General features: G+C 45.9%; 2 protein-coding genes across 5 annotated transcripts in view; one reads left to right on the top strand and one right to left on the bottom strand.

Annotated features, from left to right (window-relative positions):
- Positions 1 to 322: 322 nt before the first annotated feature.
- On the bottom strand, positions 323 to 19,404 carry TSPAN15 (tetraspanin 15). 3 transcript variants are annotated; one of them, XM_071563053.1, is made up of 8 exons: positions 19,209 to 19,404; positions 14,314 to 14,499; positions 11,929 to 12,003; positions 9,674 to 9,769; positions 7,982 to 8,098; positions 3,877 to 3,924; positions 2,438 to 2,554; positions 323 to 1,102 (listed from the first exon to the last, which is right to left on the bottom strand). In XM_071563053.1, exons 1-8 carry the CDS (start codon positions 19,374 to 19,376, stop codon positions 950 to 952), a joined length of 960 nt encoding a protein of 319 aa, XP_071419154.1. In that variant the 5' UTR covers positions 19,377 to 19,404; the 3' UTR covers positions 323 to 949. The 3 variants fall into 3 exon arrangements, with proteins under 3 accessions (XP_071419154.1, XP_071419152.1, XP_071419155.1); XM_071563051.1 differs by having other exon boundaries at positions 19,095 to 19,258; XM_071563054.1 differs by lacking the exon at positions 19,209 to 19,404 and adding an exon at positions 18,789 to 19,070.
- The window catches only part of TACR2 (tachykinin receptor 2), a 15,652-nt gene continuing 13,536 nt past the window's right edge, over positions 19,227 to 21,342 (top strand). For both annotated transcript variants that reach the window (XM_071563049.1, XM_071563050.1), the window contains exon 1: positions 19,227 to 19,526. The gene's annotated coding sequence lies outside the window, so the exon portion shown is untranslated. The remainder of the gene's footprint in view (positions 19,527 to 21,342) is intronic.

Here is a 21,342-nt window from a genome sequence, read left to right as displayed (position 1 = left end):
GACAAAGGAACAACAACAAAACCCCCAGAGCTCTTGGTGACGCTCAGTCAATTGTCTGTCCCCAATTCACTAAGAGAAGCAAGGGAGGCACAGATGGTCAGTGCCTCTCCAAAAGCCCCCAAGCCAGAATCACAGCTCCACCTATTTCTACCTTTGAATTCAGCATCTGAGGGACAGGCTTTAACTTACATAAGAACGTAAAAAGCATACTAAACAAAATACTTGTGTGATTTTGGGTTTTTTTTAACAAAAACAACTTGTTTTTATTTTGACAACAAAATTTAGAAATATCTTGACATACAGACCTCCAAAAAATAGAAAGTCATAAATCACCTAGTTAATTTACTGAAGAGGAAAAATACAGTACATACAAGACTCAAACATCTTGTAAGTTTATACAAAAGCCAGACAGTAAGAAGTTGCATTAAAAAATATATCAAGCATTACCTGACTGATTCCACATTGGCATTTGCCCCATTACTAAAAGGCACAGAAAACTGAGCAATGAAAGCGATCAGCATCACATCCATTATTGTCAGGAGATTCATCAAGATTAGCATAGAAAAGTTATTAAATGCATGTCTAATATTCACCACGTAGATCAGTAAGAAATCTCTCTTGCAAGGAGTACGAAAATAAAGTTGGAAAGGGCAAACATTTAAGTACGACATCCCAAGACGCGAACACACTTCCCAGAAATCGACGTTTCAGCCTTCCCAGGATAGTTGTTCTGGCTGTGCATCACTCAGCAGTCATTCAAAAACAAGATTTAATGATCCACACAAACCCCACCTTCCGGCAGCGCCGCAATCCCGCGGCATCGCCGGCAGCGCGGGGCCCTCCTGGCGTGTCTGTGGCTGCAGAGGCACCCACTGCCGGGCTGGCACAGCCAGCACAAGCCAGACCAGGTGGGTTTGCCTGGTTTTAACTGCACTTCGGGTCCCTGCAGTCACCCTGGGTAGCACATGCAGCAGCCGGCGCCGCCGAACTCGGGGGCAGGTCTGTGCCGCGGGTCCTCGAAGAGCCTCTCGCTCAGCTTGTGCTCCGTGATGATGTCCTCGACCCGGGTGATGTAGAGCAGGGACAGCAGCACCCCCAGGAACTGCAAAGGCAAAGCACCGCTAGTCAGAGCTCACAGACAGCTTAACCTCATGCTTCTTTCAGGAGATTATTAGCAAGTTTGCTGATGACACCAAGTTGGGAGGGAGTGTCGACCTGCTGGAAGGCAGGAGGGCTCTGCAGAGGGATCTGGATAGACTTGAGGGATGGGCTGATTCCAATGGGATGAAGTTCAACAAGGCCAAGTGCAGGTCCTGCCCTTTGGCCACAACAACCCCCTGCAGCTCTCCAGGCTGGGCACAGAGTGGCTAGAGAGCAGCCAGACAGAAAGGGACCTGGGGGGACTGAGGGACAGGAAGCTCAACAGGAGCCAACAGTGTGCCCAGGTGGTCAAGAAGGCCAATGGGATCCTGGCCTGGATCAAAACTAGTGTGGCCAGCAGGCCCAGGGCAGTGACCCTTCCCCTGGACTCTGCCTTCGGGAGGTCACACCTTGAGTGTTGTGTTCAGTTCTGGGCCCCTCAGTTCAGGAAAGAGATTGAGGGGCTGGAGCGGGGCCAGAGAAGAGCAACGAGGCTGGAGAAGGGACTGGAGCACAAGTGCTGTGGGGAGAGGCTGAGGGAGCTGGGGGTGTTTAGCCTGGAGAAGAGGAGGCTCAGAGGTGACCTCAGCACTGTCTAGAACTCCCTGAAGGGAAGTTCTGGCCAGGTGGGGGTTGGTCTCTTCTCTCAGGCGACCAACAGTAGGACAAGGGGGTACGGGCTTAAGCTCTGCCAGGGGACGGTTAGGTTGGATATCAGGAAGAAGTTTTTTACAGAGAGAGTAATCAGGCATTGGAATGGCCTGCCCAGGGAGGGGGTGGATTCCCCATCCCTGGAGGTTTTCAACGTGAGACTGGATGTGGCACTGAGTGCCATACTCTGGTAAAGGGACTGGAGTTGAACTAAGGGTCTCGGAGGTCTTTTCCAACCCAATCGATTCTATGATTTTACAAATTGCATATACACACATCTGATATATGGGCAGGTATGTGGGGAGTTCACACTGTTATTCTTTGCACATAAATGATCCATAAATGTATAATTTTTGTGAAGAACTAACAGAAGATTTACCACCTCTGTGCTTTGAAGCATTAGAAAATCTCAGCGGATGGAGCCTGGGGAGGAGAGGACCCAAAAAGCCCCCAAGGAAAAGTAAACTACTCCACCTAATCCTGCAACATATCACAGTAATGCTACTGAATTACCAGAATGCCATCTCAGCTTATCAGTTACATTACATTTAAATAAAAAAACATGGTTATAGTCAAATGAGATTTCACATACTGTAGCAACAAACAGGATGCTTCTTCAGTGGATAAAGCAGTGGCCCCTCCCTACCTGGGGCAGCAATATGCCCAGCAGCACACCAGCCATGATGCTGTAGTTGTCCAAAAACCAGATAAGCACTGCATTCGTGCATCCTCGGACGTAGATAACGTTCTGAACACTCAAGCGCTGCAAAACAACAGAGTGAAGGTTCAACAGGCAGTTCCACTGGTGTGTGACACACATGGTCACTCAGAATTCAAGGAGGCAAATTTGGTTTGCCTTCCCACCTCTTTAAACCTATTGAATTTGACAAGGATCTCATCACTAATCCTTCCATCTGTTTTTAGGTTGCTCCACAGCTATATAAGTTATTTTGTTGTTTTAAACCTGGTTTTGCAGCCACTTTTCTACAAGAAATCCATCCAGTTTTCATTTGAGATCACTTAGAAAGAAGTCTCCCTTTAGCTTTCAATTCTGCTTTCAAGTTGAAAGTACAGCAGTGGAAAAATATAAATTGTGGACCAAGTGCTTTGCAATAGGCTCTAAAAAGGGCAGGAACAAGAGGGTTTGGGATTCAGCCCTGCAAGCTGCACTGCCCCGTGACCCCAACCCCTAATACAGAAAGCACTTGAGGCTGCAAAGGGTCCCAAGCAGATGAATGGAGTAAAGTTAAGCATATGCTTAAGTGCTCAGGGCATTGGAGCCAGGCTGGAGCGTTCAGATGATTAATCTCTAAATTAATTAATCTAAATGAAGACAAGTTGTATGTAAAGATAACCAGTAATCCCAAAAACCAACAACTGAGGCTCGCATTGTGCTCCAAGTGCCTCAAAGGAGTTGGGGAGAGGTGCTTTTCAGAGCAGCCCCCACATCAGCACTCCAAAGCCATGACTGAGAACTCAGGGCAGATCCAATTACTGATTTCCCTTCTTAATCACTCAGTAATTACTGCCCTGAGCTGGCAGTCTCTACTCAGGAGCCACTGGGGCTATTCCCAAAAGGGAAAGCTGAAGGAGGAGACCCCATCCCACTCTGGAGGAAGGAGAGGGCTGTCAACACAACCTGAGAAGTTCCACTCCTCCTCCAGGAATAGCTATTACAGATTTAAAAATAAAACACCCACTCCTGGGACATAAAATACTTAGAAACAGCTAAGTCTGCTTTATCAACACCAATTTTCCTCAGTGAGAAACTTTGGCTTTTAAGTATTAAAAGCTTTTCCCCAACTCAAGTCACTGCTTAGAAGTGTGAAAGGAGCTTTTTGTGCATTATTGTGCAATTAGTTGTCATCAAACAAGGAATTGTGGAAAGTACAAAGAAGGGAAGATATCACAATCAAACAAAATTAGCTTTTTTAATATAAGGGAGTGATTCCACAAAAGAAAATCCTTTAAAATGCTGATTTAACTGTCCAGGAGATTGAAGCATGCAGAAGAAAACTTGATAACTGACCAAAGAAATGCAGAGAAGCAGCACCCTCTGTCATGGTGTAACACTGGTTACATTACCTCTTTGTCAATGGTTTTGTATCCACACATAGTGTTGATAATGTCTGTCTGAAAAGAAAACAACAAATATAAACTGCAGCAGAAAATAAAAATCCCAAAAACATTATTTTTACTCTTCTTGTGTTCGTCCAGCCCACATAAAAGCAACAACATGATTATTTCCCACACCAACACCACTTTCTTCCAGCAGGCCCAGGGTCAGATTTAGTCAGAGTTCTACAGGATTTTAGAGAAATGAGTGTTGTCAGTGAGTCACAACACATTTGAAATCCAACCAAACCAGCGTGGCACCAGCAACCAAGGCGAGCTACAACACAGCTGTTTCCACAGAACAAACAGCTGGGTTTCATTTTAAGCCTTAATAACTCAATATATCTTATTAAGAAAACCAGGGTTACCATGGCCTTCATGCCATCATGATGACAAATTTAAGCTCAGAAATATCTACGCTTCAAATAACATCCAATACCATGAACTTTTTACAAGATTTAACTTCATTGCAATATAATTCTATATACCATTATATAAGAGAATATAAAATCCACATATTTATAAATGACTGAGTGCTTGCATTCACCACGCATTGCTAACACATTACCTGTAGCCATGTAGTATTTTCCACAGGTTCCACAGTTCTACCTGGCCTGGCAAAGCTAACCTGAAAATACCATCCTTCACTTACAAATCATCCAACTTAAAGCTCCCCAGCAGCAAACAAAGCCAAAAATGTGGAAGAAAATGAAAATCTGTAAATGAGGAAAGTAACTCAGAACAAACTGCAATATTGATAGAGAATCATTGAACGGTTTGGGTTGGAAGGGGCCTTCAAGACCATCTAGTTTCAACCCCCCGCCATGGGCAGGGACACCTTCCACTATCCAAGGTTGCTCCAAGCCCCATCCAGCCTGGCCTGGGACACTTCCAGGGATGGGGCAGCCACAGCTTCTCTGGACAACTGAATACCCTTCCTCAGAATTAAAAAGAAGATGTAGGAATGAAGATTTCTACATGCTGGTGGCCTCTGAGCAGTAGCCTGGGGTTCTCAAGTCACCTTCCTGAGAAGGAAGGGGGATGTTTGCAAATGATGGAAAATGGATGGTACAAAATGACAAACACCAGCCAGGGTCAGAGTTCTTAAGCCCCCAAAAAGCTGGGCTCTCACCCTGAACACACAACTGTCTGACAAACAAGGTTCAGCCCAGTCCCAGAAGAAAAATCTCCAACTATTTCACAGGGCTGTTGGGAAACCATGAGGGGCACCCATCTGCCAACCACAGGGAACAAATACTGTTGGAAGTCAGTGTTTGCAGTATTGGGTACCAGTGTGCTGTTGTGTTGGCTGTGAGCCATCCCACATTCCCAAACCACTGGAGCCCAACCAAGAGACGTGTGACCACCCCTGAAATATGTGACAATGAATGCAGTGACATCATTTCATTTGAAACACGGCATTTGCTAACAGGACATCATGGCACTAGCAAAGATACACAGTGGAGATAAACACATTAGAAACAGAGGCTTAAAGGCATCTGGGACTCATTTTTACCTGCTACACTAGTGTAAGTCTTTAGTAAACATTTCAGTTTGAACACAGTTCCCTCAGAGCCCCCCCAGTGTGAGCCTGGCTCGTGTTAGCAGGCGGCTTTTTCAGAGGATCAGAATCCAACCTCCGACATTAGCGGGAGTTTTCCATGACTACAAAGCCAAAGAGTAATCACAAACCCTATCTGTGGCTTTCCAGGATAGAAACCAGCCTGTATTTGGAAGGATTTTCAAACATAGAAGATTTATGCATCCTCTGGTTGGTTTCTGCCCCAAGGCAGTGTTGTGTTCAGTTCTGGGCCCTTCAGTACAGGAAAGATCTTGAGGGGCTGGAGCGGGGCCAGAGAAGAGCAACGAGGCTGGAGAAGGGACTGGAGTACAAGTGCTGTGGGGAGAGGCTGAGGGAGCTGGGGGTGTTTAGCCTGGAGAAGAGGAGGCTCAGGGGAGACCTTATCACTCTCTACAACTCCCTGAAAGGATGTTGTAACCAAGTGGGGGTTGGTCTCTTCTCTCAGCCAACCAACAGCAGGACAAGAGGGCAGGGGCTCAAGCTCTGCCAGGGGAGGTTTAGGTTGGATATCAGGAAAAAGTTCTTTCCAGAGAGAGTGGTCAGGCATTGGAATGGCCTGCCCAGGGAGGTGGTGGATTCTCCGACCCTGGAGGTTTTAAGGTGAGATTGGCCGTGGCACTGAGTGCCATGATCTGGTAATCAAAGTGGGGTTGGATCAAGAGTTGGACTTGATGATCTCGGAGGTCTCTTCCAACCCAAATGATTCCATGATTCTATGATCCTTGTAGCCTGGTGTTGGTGTTTCCCTGCCAAGCACCTTCCATGCCACTTGGACTGCACAGGGCCCAGCAATGCCATCCTGGAGGGGCAAAGCCTAAGCAGTCCTAAGCACTGCAGCACCTGGATCAACAGGCTATGCTTAAAGATGAAGTTTGTGATTTTGGGGCTTCTCCTTGCCTTTCAATTAACTTCCCTGAGCTTAACACTCCACAAGTAGCCTCATCCTCCTCATCCCCAGCTGTTAGTGAAGGACACAGAGAAGATGCTCCCTGCTTTTTCTTGGAGAAGTTTTTATTTCAGTGCTTTCCCTTTCCTGAGGGCAAAATCCTGAGTTCTTCTGCTCCATGCAGCTGCAGATCAGCAGGAACTATTTTCATATACACAAATTTCTTACTCTCAAACACCTAAGACTCAAAGCATAACTGTTTAGCTTTGGTTTCTGAGAATAAATCGAAGCTCATGGCAGATTTAAACAGATCCTTTCTCACACACCAAAAATATGTAAGCACATGTAATCACAGAAGCACCTTCATATGATACACATTTCTCAGCAACACCTAGAGGGATTACTGACACAGCTTTACTTTCCCTGTTTGTAATTAAACAGCCACACTCAAGGCAGATGTTGAGAGGGCAGCTCAAAGCAGGCACCGGCAGGCTCAGCATCATGAGCTCTGCTCTGTCTGCTCTTACACACACTCTGTCTTGTGCTCAGAACAAAGACCAAAACCCAGCAAGGCAGGGATTGCCTGTACTGGTTTCAAGTTTAGGAAAACTTCCTTATCAAAATCAGCATTGCACACATCCCTCAAATGCAGAGCAATGAACTGTAACATTTAATTAAAACACATTTACATGAAACTCAGTTCCTGTTCCTCCTGCTGACAGCACCAGTTAATATCAGTTTTTGGACTCGATGATCCTTGTGGGTTCCTTCCAACTCAGAATAGTCTGTGATTCTGAGAAACTGCCCCAGTCCTTCCAGGATTTTAGAGGGTGGGAAGGCAGGTAGTTTTCAAGGATGGGTTAGGGCAGAGCAGCAGCTCCAGACTAGCCCTGTGCCCATGAGCATGCCCTGACCCTGAGGTCAGCTGCTCCCATTTCTGGATTATTCTGGATGACGAGCTCATTCTGCTCAGGTTTTAGTTCCCCCAGCAGCTGGTGCACATCACTCCAACCCCCTCCCACGGAAGCAACCAGGGCCCAGGCTTCCTGGCAAAGCTGGGGCAGATAACCCTGGGGAAAACACCAGCAAAACTTCATTTTAAGCAGCTCTGGTTCAGGCTGAGATCAGAGGAGCTCCCAAGATCTCCTCTGGGGCTGTGTAGTGGGTCAGTAGGACAGAGCAGAGCCAACACATCTAACTCATTATTTCACAGAATCACAGACTATTCTGAGTTGGAAGGACCCACAAGGATCATCGAGTCCAACTCTTAAGACAATGGCCCACACAGGGGATTGAACCCATGACCTTGGCATTATTACAGCCAGGTTTTAATTTCTCCTCTTCAAGCTGTCAAAGACCCACAGATTCACTACAGGAAGGAAGGACCCATTTTCCTTGCTTCTTACCCCAGACTTCCTAAAGTAAGATAAGATCCTCAGTGAAGATTAGCTCGGTTGGTTAAAACTTGGCTGTAATAATGCCAAGGTCATGGGTTCAATCCCCTGTGTGGGCCATTGACTTAAGAGTTGGACTCGATGATCCTTGTGGGTCCCTCCCAACCCAGAATAGTCTGTGATTCTGTGTGATGCTGAAGGGCCAGGACTTACCTTATTTCTGATGCAGCAAGTGTAGGGCACCCCACAGGCCAGGGGGCCTGGAGCCTCACAGCTGTGGTACACATTTTGGGACCAATCCCTGTAATCTTCCCCACCACAGCACTTAAACTGGAAGAAAACAACACAAAACTCAATTATCTTAAAGGTCTTTTCCAAGCTGAACGATTCTGTGATTCTAAAAGGCAAAGGAAAAAAAATCTTAACCTAAACTCTTCGACTATGCAGTAAACAAAGTAAGAATAAAACAATTTTAAAAGCCACAAGCTATCCAGAAATTCTGTCATTTTATCAGCAAGGCATGTATAGGATAGATATAACTCAAAAGAATTAAGGATATAGGTGGCATTCCTCCATCACTGATCAAGCTGTAACAACCCAGGGTGCCAGAGCAAAGCACTCCATCCAAAGTTCCAGTTCCCATCTTTTCCAAGGTGAAAAATCATCTTTCCAGGTCTGGACATCACTAAGCAATGTTTTTACACTATTCTTTCTTGACCTGTAATAGATTTCTGCAGTTGTTGGAAGGACTGTGACTACATTTCTAACAGAGCCTAAAAGACAAAAGCATTGCTATAAATCAATCTCACTAAAACATTGTGGGTGTAATTTAGAAGAACTGAAATCTGGCAAACAAATACTGTAAGTTTACACTGACTTCATACAAATATTCACTTTATAATTTAAACAAAGGGAAAAGGAACAGTTCATTTAATCAGTCAGATGTGTATTTGCTGTACTTATCCATAACTTTGGGCAGTGCATGGAAACTTTACAGCATTATGAAGTCTAATGACAAAATTTCCTTGGGATGGTTTTGCTTTTGACAGACTTTCCATGCTAACTTCTGTTTTTCAAAGCAGGCTGCCATCTCCATAACGATGTCCTAAAATACATGTATCACTTCCTAAGTTAATTTTCTTTTTTAATCATTATTTGGCACAGTCACAGACATCACATGGGCCCTGACATCACATTTCTGAACATTTTCTGCTTCTTCTATAGTCTCTGAACTGCATGGCAGAACTCTTCAATAACCCAATAAACATTTCAACAGACCAGCCTTATTAAAATAAAAAAAGGCTGTGAGTCAACTCCACGTGCCATTAAGTAATGCCCAGCTGGGCTCAACACCATTTCTAAATTTTAATTACAGGTGTAGACACTTCCACGGGCATTTCCTTCCAAAAACCACCTTGTTAAAGAGCTCTCTGTGTGCCCTCCAGTGACAACACAACAGCCCATGTTCTAACAGTCTAAATGCCACCTCATTTCTCTTTATCCAATGACTCCTGTCAATGAGATGCCTCTGAATCCCCTGGACCAGCAGAAAGGCTGAGTGCAAGGCCTTGGGTGGAATTCAGGCTGACTTTGGCTGAACTCAACTGTGTGGCCCCTCTGTGTTTGTAGGATCTGACCTGGAGCACCTGAATTGCACTTGCCAAGGCAAAAGCTGCATTTTGGCCCCCTCTTTTTGCAGTGATGCAGAGGGGTTTAAATGCCAGCTGGAATGCTGGGTGAGTGCTGATGTCAGTGACACCAAAGAGAGACACAGGAGATCTCATCCCCCTCATCGGTGAGAACTTGATTATCACATCACTGAAAATACTCAAAGTTGTCACCAAGGACCTGCTGCATCTTGGCACCAAGTTAGTCCCAGGGGAAAAACACCCAACAAAACCAAACCTGCTTTTGAACAGAATCCATGATGTTCTTGAAGTCTAAATCATCGTAGTAATTCTCTATTCCTCTTCTAATATTATCATTCAAAAACTTGATTGTCTAAGAAGCAAAAAGAGAACAAGGTCCATGGGTTGCACAAATGGAAACAAAATCAGAAGAGCAGTTTAAGTGAAGAGTGTGACTGATGACCACAAAGGATAAGGCTTTTTTTCTTTCTTCTAAAGGAAAAACAAACACTAAATAAAAATAAATCTTAGCACAGCCCTGCACGGACCAACCATCTGTTCTCTCTTATGGGAGCAGCCTCACTGCTGGGAAGTGCCAACAGTGTAACAGCTCTCTTCTCTGTGACTCTCCAAGCATCTCCCAGAGATGGTCCCGTCATCCCTGGGCACTCTCCCTCCCTCTGGGCACTGGGGATCCTCATCATCTCACAGGTGACAGAACAGTGGCCTTGGGTGGTGGATTTTGGCACCATGCTCTGCAACAAGAGTTGACTGTGTCACCATCACCTTCCATGAATTCTATTTTCCATAAATTTCACATTAATTTGATTTAACATAAGACAACAGTGTGCCCAGGTGGCCAAGAAGGCCAATGGGATCCTGGCCTGGATCAGAAATAGCATGGCCAGCAGGCCCAGGGCAGTGACCCTTCCCCTGGACTCTGCCTTGGGGAGGCCACACCTTGAGTGTTGTGTTCAGTTCTGGGCCTCTCAGTTCAGGAAAGAGACTGAGGGGCTGGAGCGGGGCCAGAGAAGAGCAAGGAGGCTGGAGAAGGGACTGGAGCACAAGTGCTGTGGGGAGAGGCTGAGGGAGCTGGGGGTGTTTAGCCTGGAGAAGAGGAGGCTCAGAGGTGACCTCAGCACTGTCTGGAACTCCCTGAAGGGAAGTTCTGGCCAGGTGGGGGTTGGTCTCTTCTCCCAGGCACTCAGCAATAGGACAAGGGGGCACGATGGGCTCAAGCTCTGCCAGGGGAAATTGAAGTTGGAGAGCAGAAAAAACTTCTTTGCAGAGAGAGTGCTCAGGCATTGGAATGGGCTGCCCAGAGAGGGGGTGGATTCCCCATCCCTGGAGGTTTTGAAACTGAGCTTGGCCGTGGCACTGAGTGCCATGATCTGGTAAAGGGACTGGAGTTGGACCAAGGGTTGGACTTGATGATCTCAGAGGTCTTTTCCAACCCAATCCATTCTATGATTCTATTTTCCAAGGAGTCCACAATGGCCAGATAAGGAGATTTATCCCACCTTAAGCAGAAAAAGGTTTCCCAGTGGTTGTTTTGAGAAAAAAAGCAGTGGAATGATGGCAGACATAAAATGGTATCTCCTGAGCATGGCATATTAGAAACTAAATCAATAAAACCTTTTCAAAGTTCAGAAGATGAGGAGAAAGAAAGCAAAAAAAGTATTTAGTTTTCAAGATCCAGCACAATCACAGCACAGCAAAAACAGGGACTAATCATAACCAGAATGTAACAACTTTCCTTTCAATCCAGTGGCTAAAATGGGCAAAGTTAAATCCTTACAGGTCAGAAAACCTGAAATACACCTTTCAGTATTACAAACTGCAACACTCACAGACAAACCAGAACAAAAAGGTTTTTTTCTGAGGGAAGACATCTTATTATTCAGCATTTCTTTTTAATGTTCATACTTTGCCAGATTTGAAAAATAAATGAAAGCACAGAAATCTACTACTTGCCATAGTGAACACATCTATGTTTTAAAGCATTTCTAACTGAAAAGAATAGTATGCTGCTTTCTGTTTACAAAAATCAAGGGTTTAGTACAGTAATAGCACACTAGATGGGGTGTCCTATATAAATTAGGGATGTTGCCCATGGATGTGGGCAGGGAAAAGCTGTCCTTTAGGTAAGGTAAAACATTTTGGCCACTAAAAACTAACAAAGTCTCCAAATCAATCTGGAAACTTCCCAAATCAGCAGTAAGACCCAGATGGCAAAACAGAAGGAAGCACATTGCAATACACAGAGAGCTGGAAACTCATTTTGCCTGCATTGCTCACTCATAGTTACCAGATTTTCTCCAAATTCTTCAGTCTGGAGTTCATCTCCAGAGCAGGTGGCAAATCCCACCATCACTGAACATTTGAAGACCCTGAAAAGTGTGGACCTGTCCTCAGACCTCCATCAGTCAGTGCTCAGGTGACAATTTTAACACCTTCTATTTTGCATAGCTGTAACATCTTGGATTTTAAGTCATGTTCTCCATGAACCAAACCTAAACACAAGGAGCTCACCTGGTTTCTGAAGATCAGGGCCACCACTCCACCAGTCAGCTCAATCAGCAAGCAGATCCCAAGAATGTACATGAACTGCAGAAAAACGAGTGCAAGTGAGTCATTAGACAGAACAAACTTCAATTATTCTTTCAATGAGTGCTCTTTATTCTAACATTGAGACTTTGCCTTCAACAAACGAGATGGCATTTGAAAAAAAGATGTAAAATGACGTGTTTGTTCTTATAAAATTCCCCAGGTCATGAGAAAGCCTTTTGTCCTCCCTTGAGTTATTCTGGGGTTTGCCCAACTGGCAAACACATTATTTGTCTGCTTTGAATGGACTCAAAAGCATTGGATGCATTTATCATGCCAAGATACTTCTTTCCACAACAGCATCCCAGAAAAGCACATTGATGGAGTGCTACAAACCACACTGAAATTCATGTTTTTATTCCTCCTACAAAACCAGTATTTACCTGTTTTCTTTCAATTTCTGGGTGAAGCAGCACCTTAAGCTAATCCAAAAAGCCTTCTACTAAACTGCCAGCACTAAATCAAACCAAAATTCTGGGCTTGGTACCTCTTAGTGTGTGGCTTCACACACTTAAGTATTGATGTATATACACGTGCTCTTAGATGCAGTCACACATGTGACTGCTCATCCAAAATATGAATAACATGAAGAAATCCACAGCACCATGAGACAGCTGCAATGCACCAGCACTTGAAACATTTTCCAACCCTTTAGGCATTATGGCTGTTATGTGAATTTAGGTCTGCTGTGGAACAATGAACTTCATCAAGAGCCAAGGTGATCTGAAAGTAACTCCTAATGCTCCCCTCTGAGAGCTGGTTTAACTTCTGTGTGCTCCACACCCAGTATTAGTGTCATGAATTCACCAGACAGGTATCTTTTCTCCTGCTAAATCTGGAATCAGCCTGAGAAGCAGGAACCAGAGACTTGCTTTGTTAAATATCCAACTGGGCTTGCTAGCAGGATGGGAACAGAAAGAGTTCTCAGCACTGGACACACCACCACGCTCAGTGTGGGAGAAGCCTAAGGATGGGCCCTCAGTAAAATTCCAGCATAACTAACTACAGAATCCAGTTCAGGAAAGATCTTGAGGAGCTGGAGCGGGGCCAGAGAAGAGCAACAAGGCTGGAGAAGGGACTGGAGCACAAGTGCTGTGGGGAGAGGCTGAGGGAGCTGGGGGTGTTTAGCCTGGAGAAGAGGAGGCTCAGAGGTGACCTCAGCACTGTCTGGAACTCCCTGAAGGGAAGTTCTGGCCAGGTGGGGGTTGGTCTCTTCTCCCAGGCACTCAGCAATAGGACAAGGGGGCACGATGGGCTCAAGCTCTGCCAGGGGAAATTGAAGTTGGAGAGCAGAAAAAAATTCTTTGCGGAGAGAGTGCTCAGGCATTGGAATGGGCTGCCCAGAGAGGGGGTGGATTCCCCATCCCTGGAGGTTTTGAAACTGAGCTTGGCCGTGGCACTGAGTGCCATGATCTGGTAAATGGACTGGAGTTGGACCAAGGGTTGGACTTGATGATCTCAGAGGTCTTTTCCAACCCAATCCATTATAGGATTCTGGCTCTGTCCTCCACAACATACCACACATTCAACATTTCATCAGACTGAACTGACATGACAAGGCCAGGCTGGGTGGGGTTTTGAGCAGCCTGGTCTGGTGGGAAGGTCTCCCTGCTCACTGCAAGGGGATTGGACTAGATGGCTTTTAAAAGGTCCCTTCCAGCCCAAACTATCTATGATTCTATGTAGGTGAAAATGATATTTTCACACTTTAGTTTAAATTAGTTGCATGTGCCACTTCCATCTGAAACCACAGAATTTCCCTAAAATTCACCCTTTCAGAGGCACTGCAGAGCAAAACCTTGTCCCTTCCATTTCACCCCCAGGGCCCTTCTCTCAAAGCCCCAGTGTACACAGCCAATCTTGTGCCACACATCTCCCCCCCACATTCCACTTCCCAGGGAAGACAGACAGACTGCAGACACCACCAGACATCAGCCTGAGCCAGGGTTTCCTTCTCGAGCTGCTTCCTCCAGGTCCAAATGAGAAGCCAGTGCCAAATGGTATGTCAACAGCTGAGCTTGCACAAGATACACACCAAGTGACAACCATTCATATTCCTGGTTATATTCCATAAAACCTTAACTACTGGGAAGCTGTAAGGTGGCTGGGCTCAGACCCTCACCAGTTCTGTCACTGGCTGCTGCTCCCTGATGGAGGCACCACTGCCATTTAATTCAGATTTAACTAAAATAAAAAAGCAACACCATTAAAATATTCTTCAATGCAGACAGTTATGGGTGTGATTCAGGGGGCACCAAAGAGCAAAAGCAACAAGCCTTGGAAATTAGGAATAAAAATCCCAGCACTTACTGCTTGCAGAAGGCATAAGTTGTCTCTTAAGGAAGCCAGCACACCCACAAAGGATACCAGGAACATTATAATGCCCAAAAGGATTAAAATGATTGCTGGGGCTAGAAAGGCACTTTCTAGAGTCTTGTACTTTTGTCTTTCAATTTCTGCATAAATGCCCACAGCGAGGACCAGGGCTCCGATGACCTGGAACAGAAACAGAGGAGATGTTACTCCTTCTCCCAGGAAACACAGAGGTGACATGTTGTGAGTACACAGGAACCTGGCACTGCTCACTTCAGGATTCATTACAAACAATGAAACACCCAAAGCAGAAGTTTGGATAAAAAGGAAAAAACAACTCAAAGACTAAGGCAGAAAAAGAGCCAAGTTGGTGTGTGTGGGGGGAACAATAAATGAAACTTGCTCATTTCAAAAATGTATTTCATAATGTTTTAACTTTCTGGAAGTTAAACAAATTGAAACAGACATCACTGGTTGAAATGTAATTTATTACTCATCTGAGGTCACATATATTACATATATGAGCAACTGCCATATATATATGTTTCTCTATATATATATTTTTAACATGGCACAGTTTCTAAGCTGTCTGCAAACAGCTTATCCATCCCTTCACATCAGATCCTACTGTATTTAGGCTCAGTAAATACAGCCAGGTATATCCTATACCCCGACTCCTCCTGCCATCAGGGGAAGGGCACTGGATTAAAAACAAAACAAAACAAAAAAAAGCAAGTTTGAAATTATGTCACTTTCTTGAGCAGCTACCAGAAAAAGCTGGCAAGGGAAATAAGAAGAGACATATTACACTTAATGAGGTATAGATGTTTCAATCAAAGTAATGAGTTAAGTCAAAATCACTTGGTATTAAACCTATGGCAAGCTGCAAATCAGTTTGAATTATGCTGAATCAATTAAAGCAAAAAATAGCCCACAAAACTTAATCATGAAAATTGCAGCGGAAAAACTTTCCTGCTGACTCCAACAGCCAGACACATTCTCAGGGAAGAGACCAGACACAAATCCATCACTTTGGCAAGGTGATAAACAACAGTCCCCTTTTCTGACTTGACATTTCCACAGGAACCATCAGTCTGCTCCCTGCACACCAATGCTCTTTAGTTATACTTCTTCATTTTTAATTTCACTTTTTCACTTTGGATATGACATGGGACAAAGGGCTAGAGGGACACACAACATAATTCACAAGATCATGAGCCAAATAGTTGAAATACTTTTTTTAATTATGGGATATCTTAAAATAGTTAACAATGTGCTGGAAATTCTTGATTTTCTATGGGAATGAATAATATCCCCATAGGAAAATATGTGGAGAATGTCACCAAGTTGTCATTTAAAAAGAGACAATTCTCAGCAGGGTTTACACATAAAAATAAATACACTGAAGCTATTTAAAAAGCAACTTAAAATTTGACAGGACCAAATTGAGAGTAACACCCTCTCTGACAAATCCAGAAATTGTGCTGGAATCATGACAGAAGAGAAAACATGCTGGACAAATAACAGGTATGAAAATTTACCACTTACATGCTCCTACTGTAAAACAGTAACTGGGGCTTTTTTATTACTAGGTGGTCAACTGGTAGTGTCAGCTTTTTTCTTCAGAAAAATGTGGTTATTTGGGTAATAAATTATCAATTCCTTTTCAAAGAGATGATAAAGAAATCAGTTAGAAATGTTTAAATGCAGCTACAACAATTGAGGAAGGAGCCTCAGCACCAAACACACCTATTACAGATTATAAAATCAGTGACTGTACTTGTACACATGACTCAGGAGTTCTACTACTGTTACTGTTACTTTTTTTTAAATTATTAAAAAATAAAAAAAGATTGTCCTCCAAACACTGAAATACCATTAACAACAACATTAACTCTTGCCTGGAAAAGTAAAAAACCCCCTCACTATTGGACAAAAACCACAGGTATTAGAGACTGAAGGGCACTGTCAGAATTTCAGAGGAGGGTTGTTTCAAGACTAGAACTTTTTACTGAAAAGTCTTTTTCTTACTCAAGAGATTTTTTGCTTGTTTTAGAGACTCAAAGGTGCCTGTGAGTAAAATACAAGGCACATTCCAGCTTTAGGAGCTTTAGAGACACAAACAGCATCTTCCTGTACATCTGTATCTCCACTTCTCACTTGCACTTTTGCTCACACACCCTCCAAGAGGTTTGCTTTTGCTATCTGCTATTTTTTTAAGCATTTAATAAAATCTTTCAAACCTTAAATATGGTCAAACCAACTGCAGGAATTACTTATGACAAGCAGATGTGGTAACTCAGCAGCCATCCCACCAGAGTGTCCTCTCCCACCTGTGCTCTCCCTTTCTGTGATGGGGCTGGAAACACAACCCACTGAGAGAGGAACTGTTTACATCCTTCATTCTTCCTAACAGCTCCCAGCTTGGAAATTCCAGCTGTGTACACAGGAAAAATTAGCTGGCCTTGACTCACATTAAATGAGCATCCTCCAGCAAATACCAGAGGGTGTCTCTGAGACTTTTGCATGAACAGAAGCTGCTGTACCAAGTGAAAGGAAAAGCATTGATTTATTTATAAACAGAGGTTTTAACCCTGTATTTACAATACTTATTATTAAATAAAGTACTTATTCTTCTGTTTAAAATGCTGGATTGTGTTTCAGGCAGGTAAAAAAAATTACATTACAGCTTCATTCACCAGCAAAAGAGTTACCTGGAAAAGTTACAGTGACAACTAGTTTTGAAAAAAGCCCTGGGTAAGACCCATGAGACCAGACACGGGGCCTGTCGCAAACATCCCACTCTGACACTCCCAGCGATGCTTTAACTTCCTTTCTGCTTCGGATAAGGCAGATTATTTAGTTCCTGGTGGTTTAAAGCCATCCTGGGGATTTGAATCTGGGCGTTCATCACTCGTAATGTACCAGAGGAGGGAGGGAATCGAATGAACTCAGCAGGTCAAAGCCCCAAACAGCAGCAGATCATCTCAAACCGCACGAAATTCAAGCAAGCCAATACCCCACAACCAAACTTCACTTCCATTTGCACCAATTAAACAAACAAACAAACACGCCATAAAACCCCAAACGCAGCAAAAATAACACAACTGAAAGGAGAACCAGGCAACTGGCGTTTACAGCTGATGAGATGTGCTTCGCTAGGCTGGAATAAAAGGGGATTTGGAGAGCGGAGCCCACGGGCTGCCCTTCGCACAATGCGCTGTGTGTTCGGCCCCAGCGCCGGGAGGATGCCCAGCATCAGCCTCCCTTCCCCCGGGCACAGGCACCATTCCCAGCCTCCCTTTCCCCGGGCACAGCCACCATTCCCAGCCTTCCTTCCCCCTCCCGCAGCCCCCATCCCTCCTCCTCCTCCTCCCTTCCTCCCTCCCGGAGCAAACCATCTCCTCGGCACAGCCGACAAATGGAAGCTCTTGGTTATAAACAAGGGCAGAGCATTGAAAATCCACAGCGAGCAACTACAAAGAGTAAATAAAACCCTCGGGCTGCCTCAAAGAGGCTTTGTCCTCCACGGGCACTCCGAGAATCCTTTCAGAAGGGCCCTTTCTCTGCCACCAGATGAATGTTCACATCCCACCAGGCAGGGCCTTTGCTGCCCACGGAAAACGCAGAGCAAACAACACGCACGGCCCTTCACAAAGGACTCGCTGCAAAGAGAGGGGCTCAAAAATAACACAACAAATCTCCCTTTTCCAAAACTTGCACCTGTGGAATAGCTGCTGTGGAGAAAGGCAGGAAGCATCAGGAGCCCAAACCCAAGGGCTGTTCTGTCTGCTAAGACAGACAAAAGATATCCAAGGTCCCCAAAAGCCTGAATTACACCCGAACATTTGGTGTTTCAATCTATGTTCATCAAATCACAGCTTTAATCAGACACCTACTATCAAACCTGGTGGATCTAAACCTCTCCTCCCACACAGTACACGCCAAGCTTTGTGCTCCCACTTGGTAAACACCGTTGTCAGACAGGAACACACCAGCCCAACAGGAACCCAAGTGGCGTTTAAACTGAAAAAGACGGAAAGAAACCCCGCCTGAGCATCTCCGACACCAGTACAGCCTGGAGCCAGCACCACCCCGGCATCCCAGAGCCTGTCAAAGCCCCTCTTTAAATCACGGCGCTTACAAAGAGTACTTACAAAGAGCCCCAAGGGCTCCTTCCATACTGGGGGTGGTGCCTGCTCTGGGTGGATTTTGCCACATGGCAGAAGTCAGTGGTCATAGCCTGGACCCATCGTCTGGGACTTTATGGCTTTATCCAACACCTGGATGAGGACAGCGAGTGCCACACACCTGTAATTCCACAGCCCCGCGGCCTCGCCCTGCCAAGGCTCAGGACAGGACTTTTCCCACGCACCGCTCCGCGACGCTGCAGGGCAAAGGCTGCTCCATTCGCCCACCTCCTCCCCTGGACCAAAGAGCCGCATTTTAACACGCGCACGGACGACTTTTACCTGCCGAACTTCCAACTCCCGCAGCTCCCCGTCCGCCAAAACCAGTTTGTCGGTGCCTAGGGAAGGTCGGGGCGCTGCACCCACAGCCACGGGCGTGACACCCGTGACTTCAGCCAAGGAAACATCCATCTATTGCCAAACCCCGGGGCCCCGCGCGGGGGGGGGGGGGGACACCCCGCATCCCGCGGGAGAGGGGGAACCGCATCCCGCCCTAAAGGCGGGACCCGCGTCCCGCGGGAGAGGGGGGACCCCGTCCCGCGGGAAAGGCGGGACCCGCGCACGGGAGACCCCTCACCCTCCGCTCACCCAGAAGGTGGTGGAGTAGATAATGAGGGTGAGCTTGAGACAGAGGTAGGAGAGCCGCCCGCAGTATCGCGCCTGCTCCGGGTCCCCCGCCGCCATCCTCCGGCCCCGCCGCACCTGCCGCCGCTCGGCTGCCGCTCCCCGCCCCTTCCAGGCGGCACATTCCCGGCGGGCGGGCCCGGGGGCGCCGCCGCTTCCGGCAGCGGGACCGGCCTCGGGGACACAGGGACAGCGACACGGTAGGATACCGCCAGGACGTGCCGCCGCGGCTGCCGCTTTCTTCATTTTCGTCCGGTTTTCCGCTGTTGTTCATCGCGGTTCCCGCGGCGGCTCGGTCGGGATTAACGCCAGGGAAGGCAGGTCTGGCTGCTCCCGAGCCACGCGTGTGCGCGCCCGAAACAGCCCGGACACACGGACAGCGGTGGGGAGCTGCTGGTGAGCGCTGGGTTTCGGCTGAGCATCCGTGAAAATGGCAAAGCAGGATGATGGGTACGCGCTACAGCAGCACGGGGGGTCAATGCCAAGGCATTTACCTTTCGTTGTGACACCCACGCGATTGTCCAGCACGTCCTGCAAGTCAAAGCACACAATGGGCGAGTGGCACTGGCCGCGTTGTCTGCCTGCACCGAGGTTTGTCCGCGCCTCGATGCTGGGACAGTGGGACGGTGTTGGGTCTGACACGGCGATCATGAACTAAAAATGCCATTCATGGCTCCGAGATGAAACAAGCCCTTTCAAGCCCGCACTGCTGACCCACAAAGGGCCATTTTCCCCCGGGGAAAAGGTCTCATTCAAAGTGGCAGACAACTGTCACGGAGTTGGTTGTTGCATTCTGGCCCGGAGCACAGACAGATGGCATTGAACATCAGCGTCTGGTGTCTGAGGAGATGAATTGGGGCAGCATTTATCCTTTATACCATTATATACCATTATATATTCCGTTATACCTCTATATCCATTTTATTTTGGAAAGAGACTGGAAAACCTCCAAGCTGTGTATATAAAATTTTGTAAGCAGTCACACATCATTCTGCTAGGTCACACAATATACCAAAACCTTGTTTGTTATAACGGCTAAAAATACCCCTGGGCAATTCTGTTATAAAAAGTATCATTGTTTTTGCATGCAGTGTTAGCATCTGCTTCTGGGAGACAAATAATCCAGCCCAGGACAGCGAGAGAACAGCTCTACACCTCTAATATTTCTGACAATAATACAATATCCCACAGCATTCATCCTCTAAAATATTACAGCTCCAATTTTCAGATAGATTCACAAATGTTCCTGACTCTTACCAACAGTGTGCAGGCTGGAAATCACATCACATACCATGTAGGTGCTGGGAATTAGAGTTTGTCACAGGTTCTTCTTGTCTCATGGGTGTCATTCACATCCAAACATGTTCCTGTTACTTAGGCATCTTCCTTAGTTGAGTATTTAATTAAATTAATAGTTTTGGTGTGACTTTCTTCCTTACCTTGTCATTTGGGCTGATTTCTGCAAATAAGATTTCAGGGCATGTCCAGCTGTTTGTGGAAGCTGATTAAAAGAAATGTTCATTTTCCTGTTGTTTTCGCTCTGAACTGAGCCAATGCATCATAACAAGTTCCTGTTATGAAACTGTATGACAATAATTGACTAATCCCTTGCTTCACCTGAATCCCAGACTTTGCCTGTACATTGAAATGGAAAGATTTCTGGACACAATTAGTACAGTTTAGCAGCAAACAGAGGTTAAAAGTAGCATGTTATGAACTGCCTGTGGTGCTGAGGGTCCTGGGTTGTGTTTTCTCCCCCTCTGCCAGCATCGAGGCAGATCCTGCATTACAACACCTGCTCCCAGGACCATCCAGTAGCTCAGCTAGTGGTGCTTTTGTTCATGTTAAGGATCAGTAGCTTCCACATTTCCTCACTCAGTTCCAGGCCTCCTAAGGACAGTCACCAAAAGCCATGGACTGCAGAACGTTTGATCCAGGGCTTTAGGAGCTCTGCAGGAAAGGAAGTGAATCCAGAGCTAGGCCTGCACCACAGTGTGTCAGAAAGACCTCAAGATTTTCAGAGCTACCAAAGGCATTTTTCTGCTGCCTTCCAGCCATGCCTGGCTCATAAAGCTGCAGGGCAGCTGCATTTTCCGCCACCCAAGGTGGATGCTCGTGGTCCTCAAGTCCTGCTCTCAGACCTGCTCCCTGGACAAAGGTTCTTCCTCCCAAAGAAGAGCCCAACTTGCAATACAATTAAAGGCTCTAGTAC

Source organism: Pithys albifrons, chromosome 9 (assembly GCF_047495875.1).
Source record: "Pithys albifrons albifrons isolate INPA30051 chromosome 9, PitAlb_v1, whole genome shotgun sequence".
Lineage (NCBI taxonomy): Eukaryota > Metazoa > Chordata > Aves > Passeriformes > Thamnophilidae > Pithys > Pithys albifrons.
This window is presented reverse-complemented; position numbering and strand designations above follow the sequence as displayed.

Coding starts and splice junctions, on each gene's coding strand:
- TSPAN15 (XM_071563053.1), bottom strand. CDS start 19,376: ATGAAGAAAGCGGCAGCCGCGGCGGCACGTCCTGGCGGTATCCTACCG. Junction 2,555..3,876: donor ACAAAACCATTGACAAAGAG/GTAATGTAACCA, acceptor GTTGTTTTGCAG/CGCTTGAGTGTTCAGAACGT. Junction 1,103..2,437: donor TGGGCATATTGCTGCCCCAG/GTAGGGAGGGGC, acceptor TTGCCTTTGCAG/TTCCTGGGGGTGCTGCTGTC.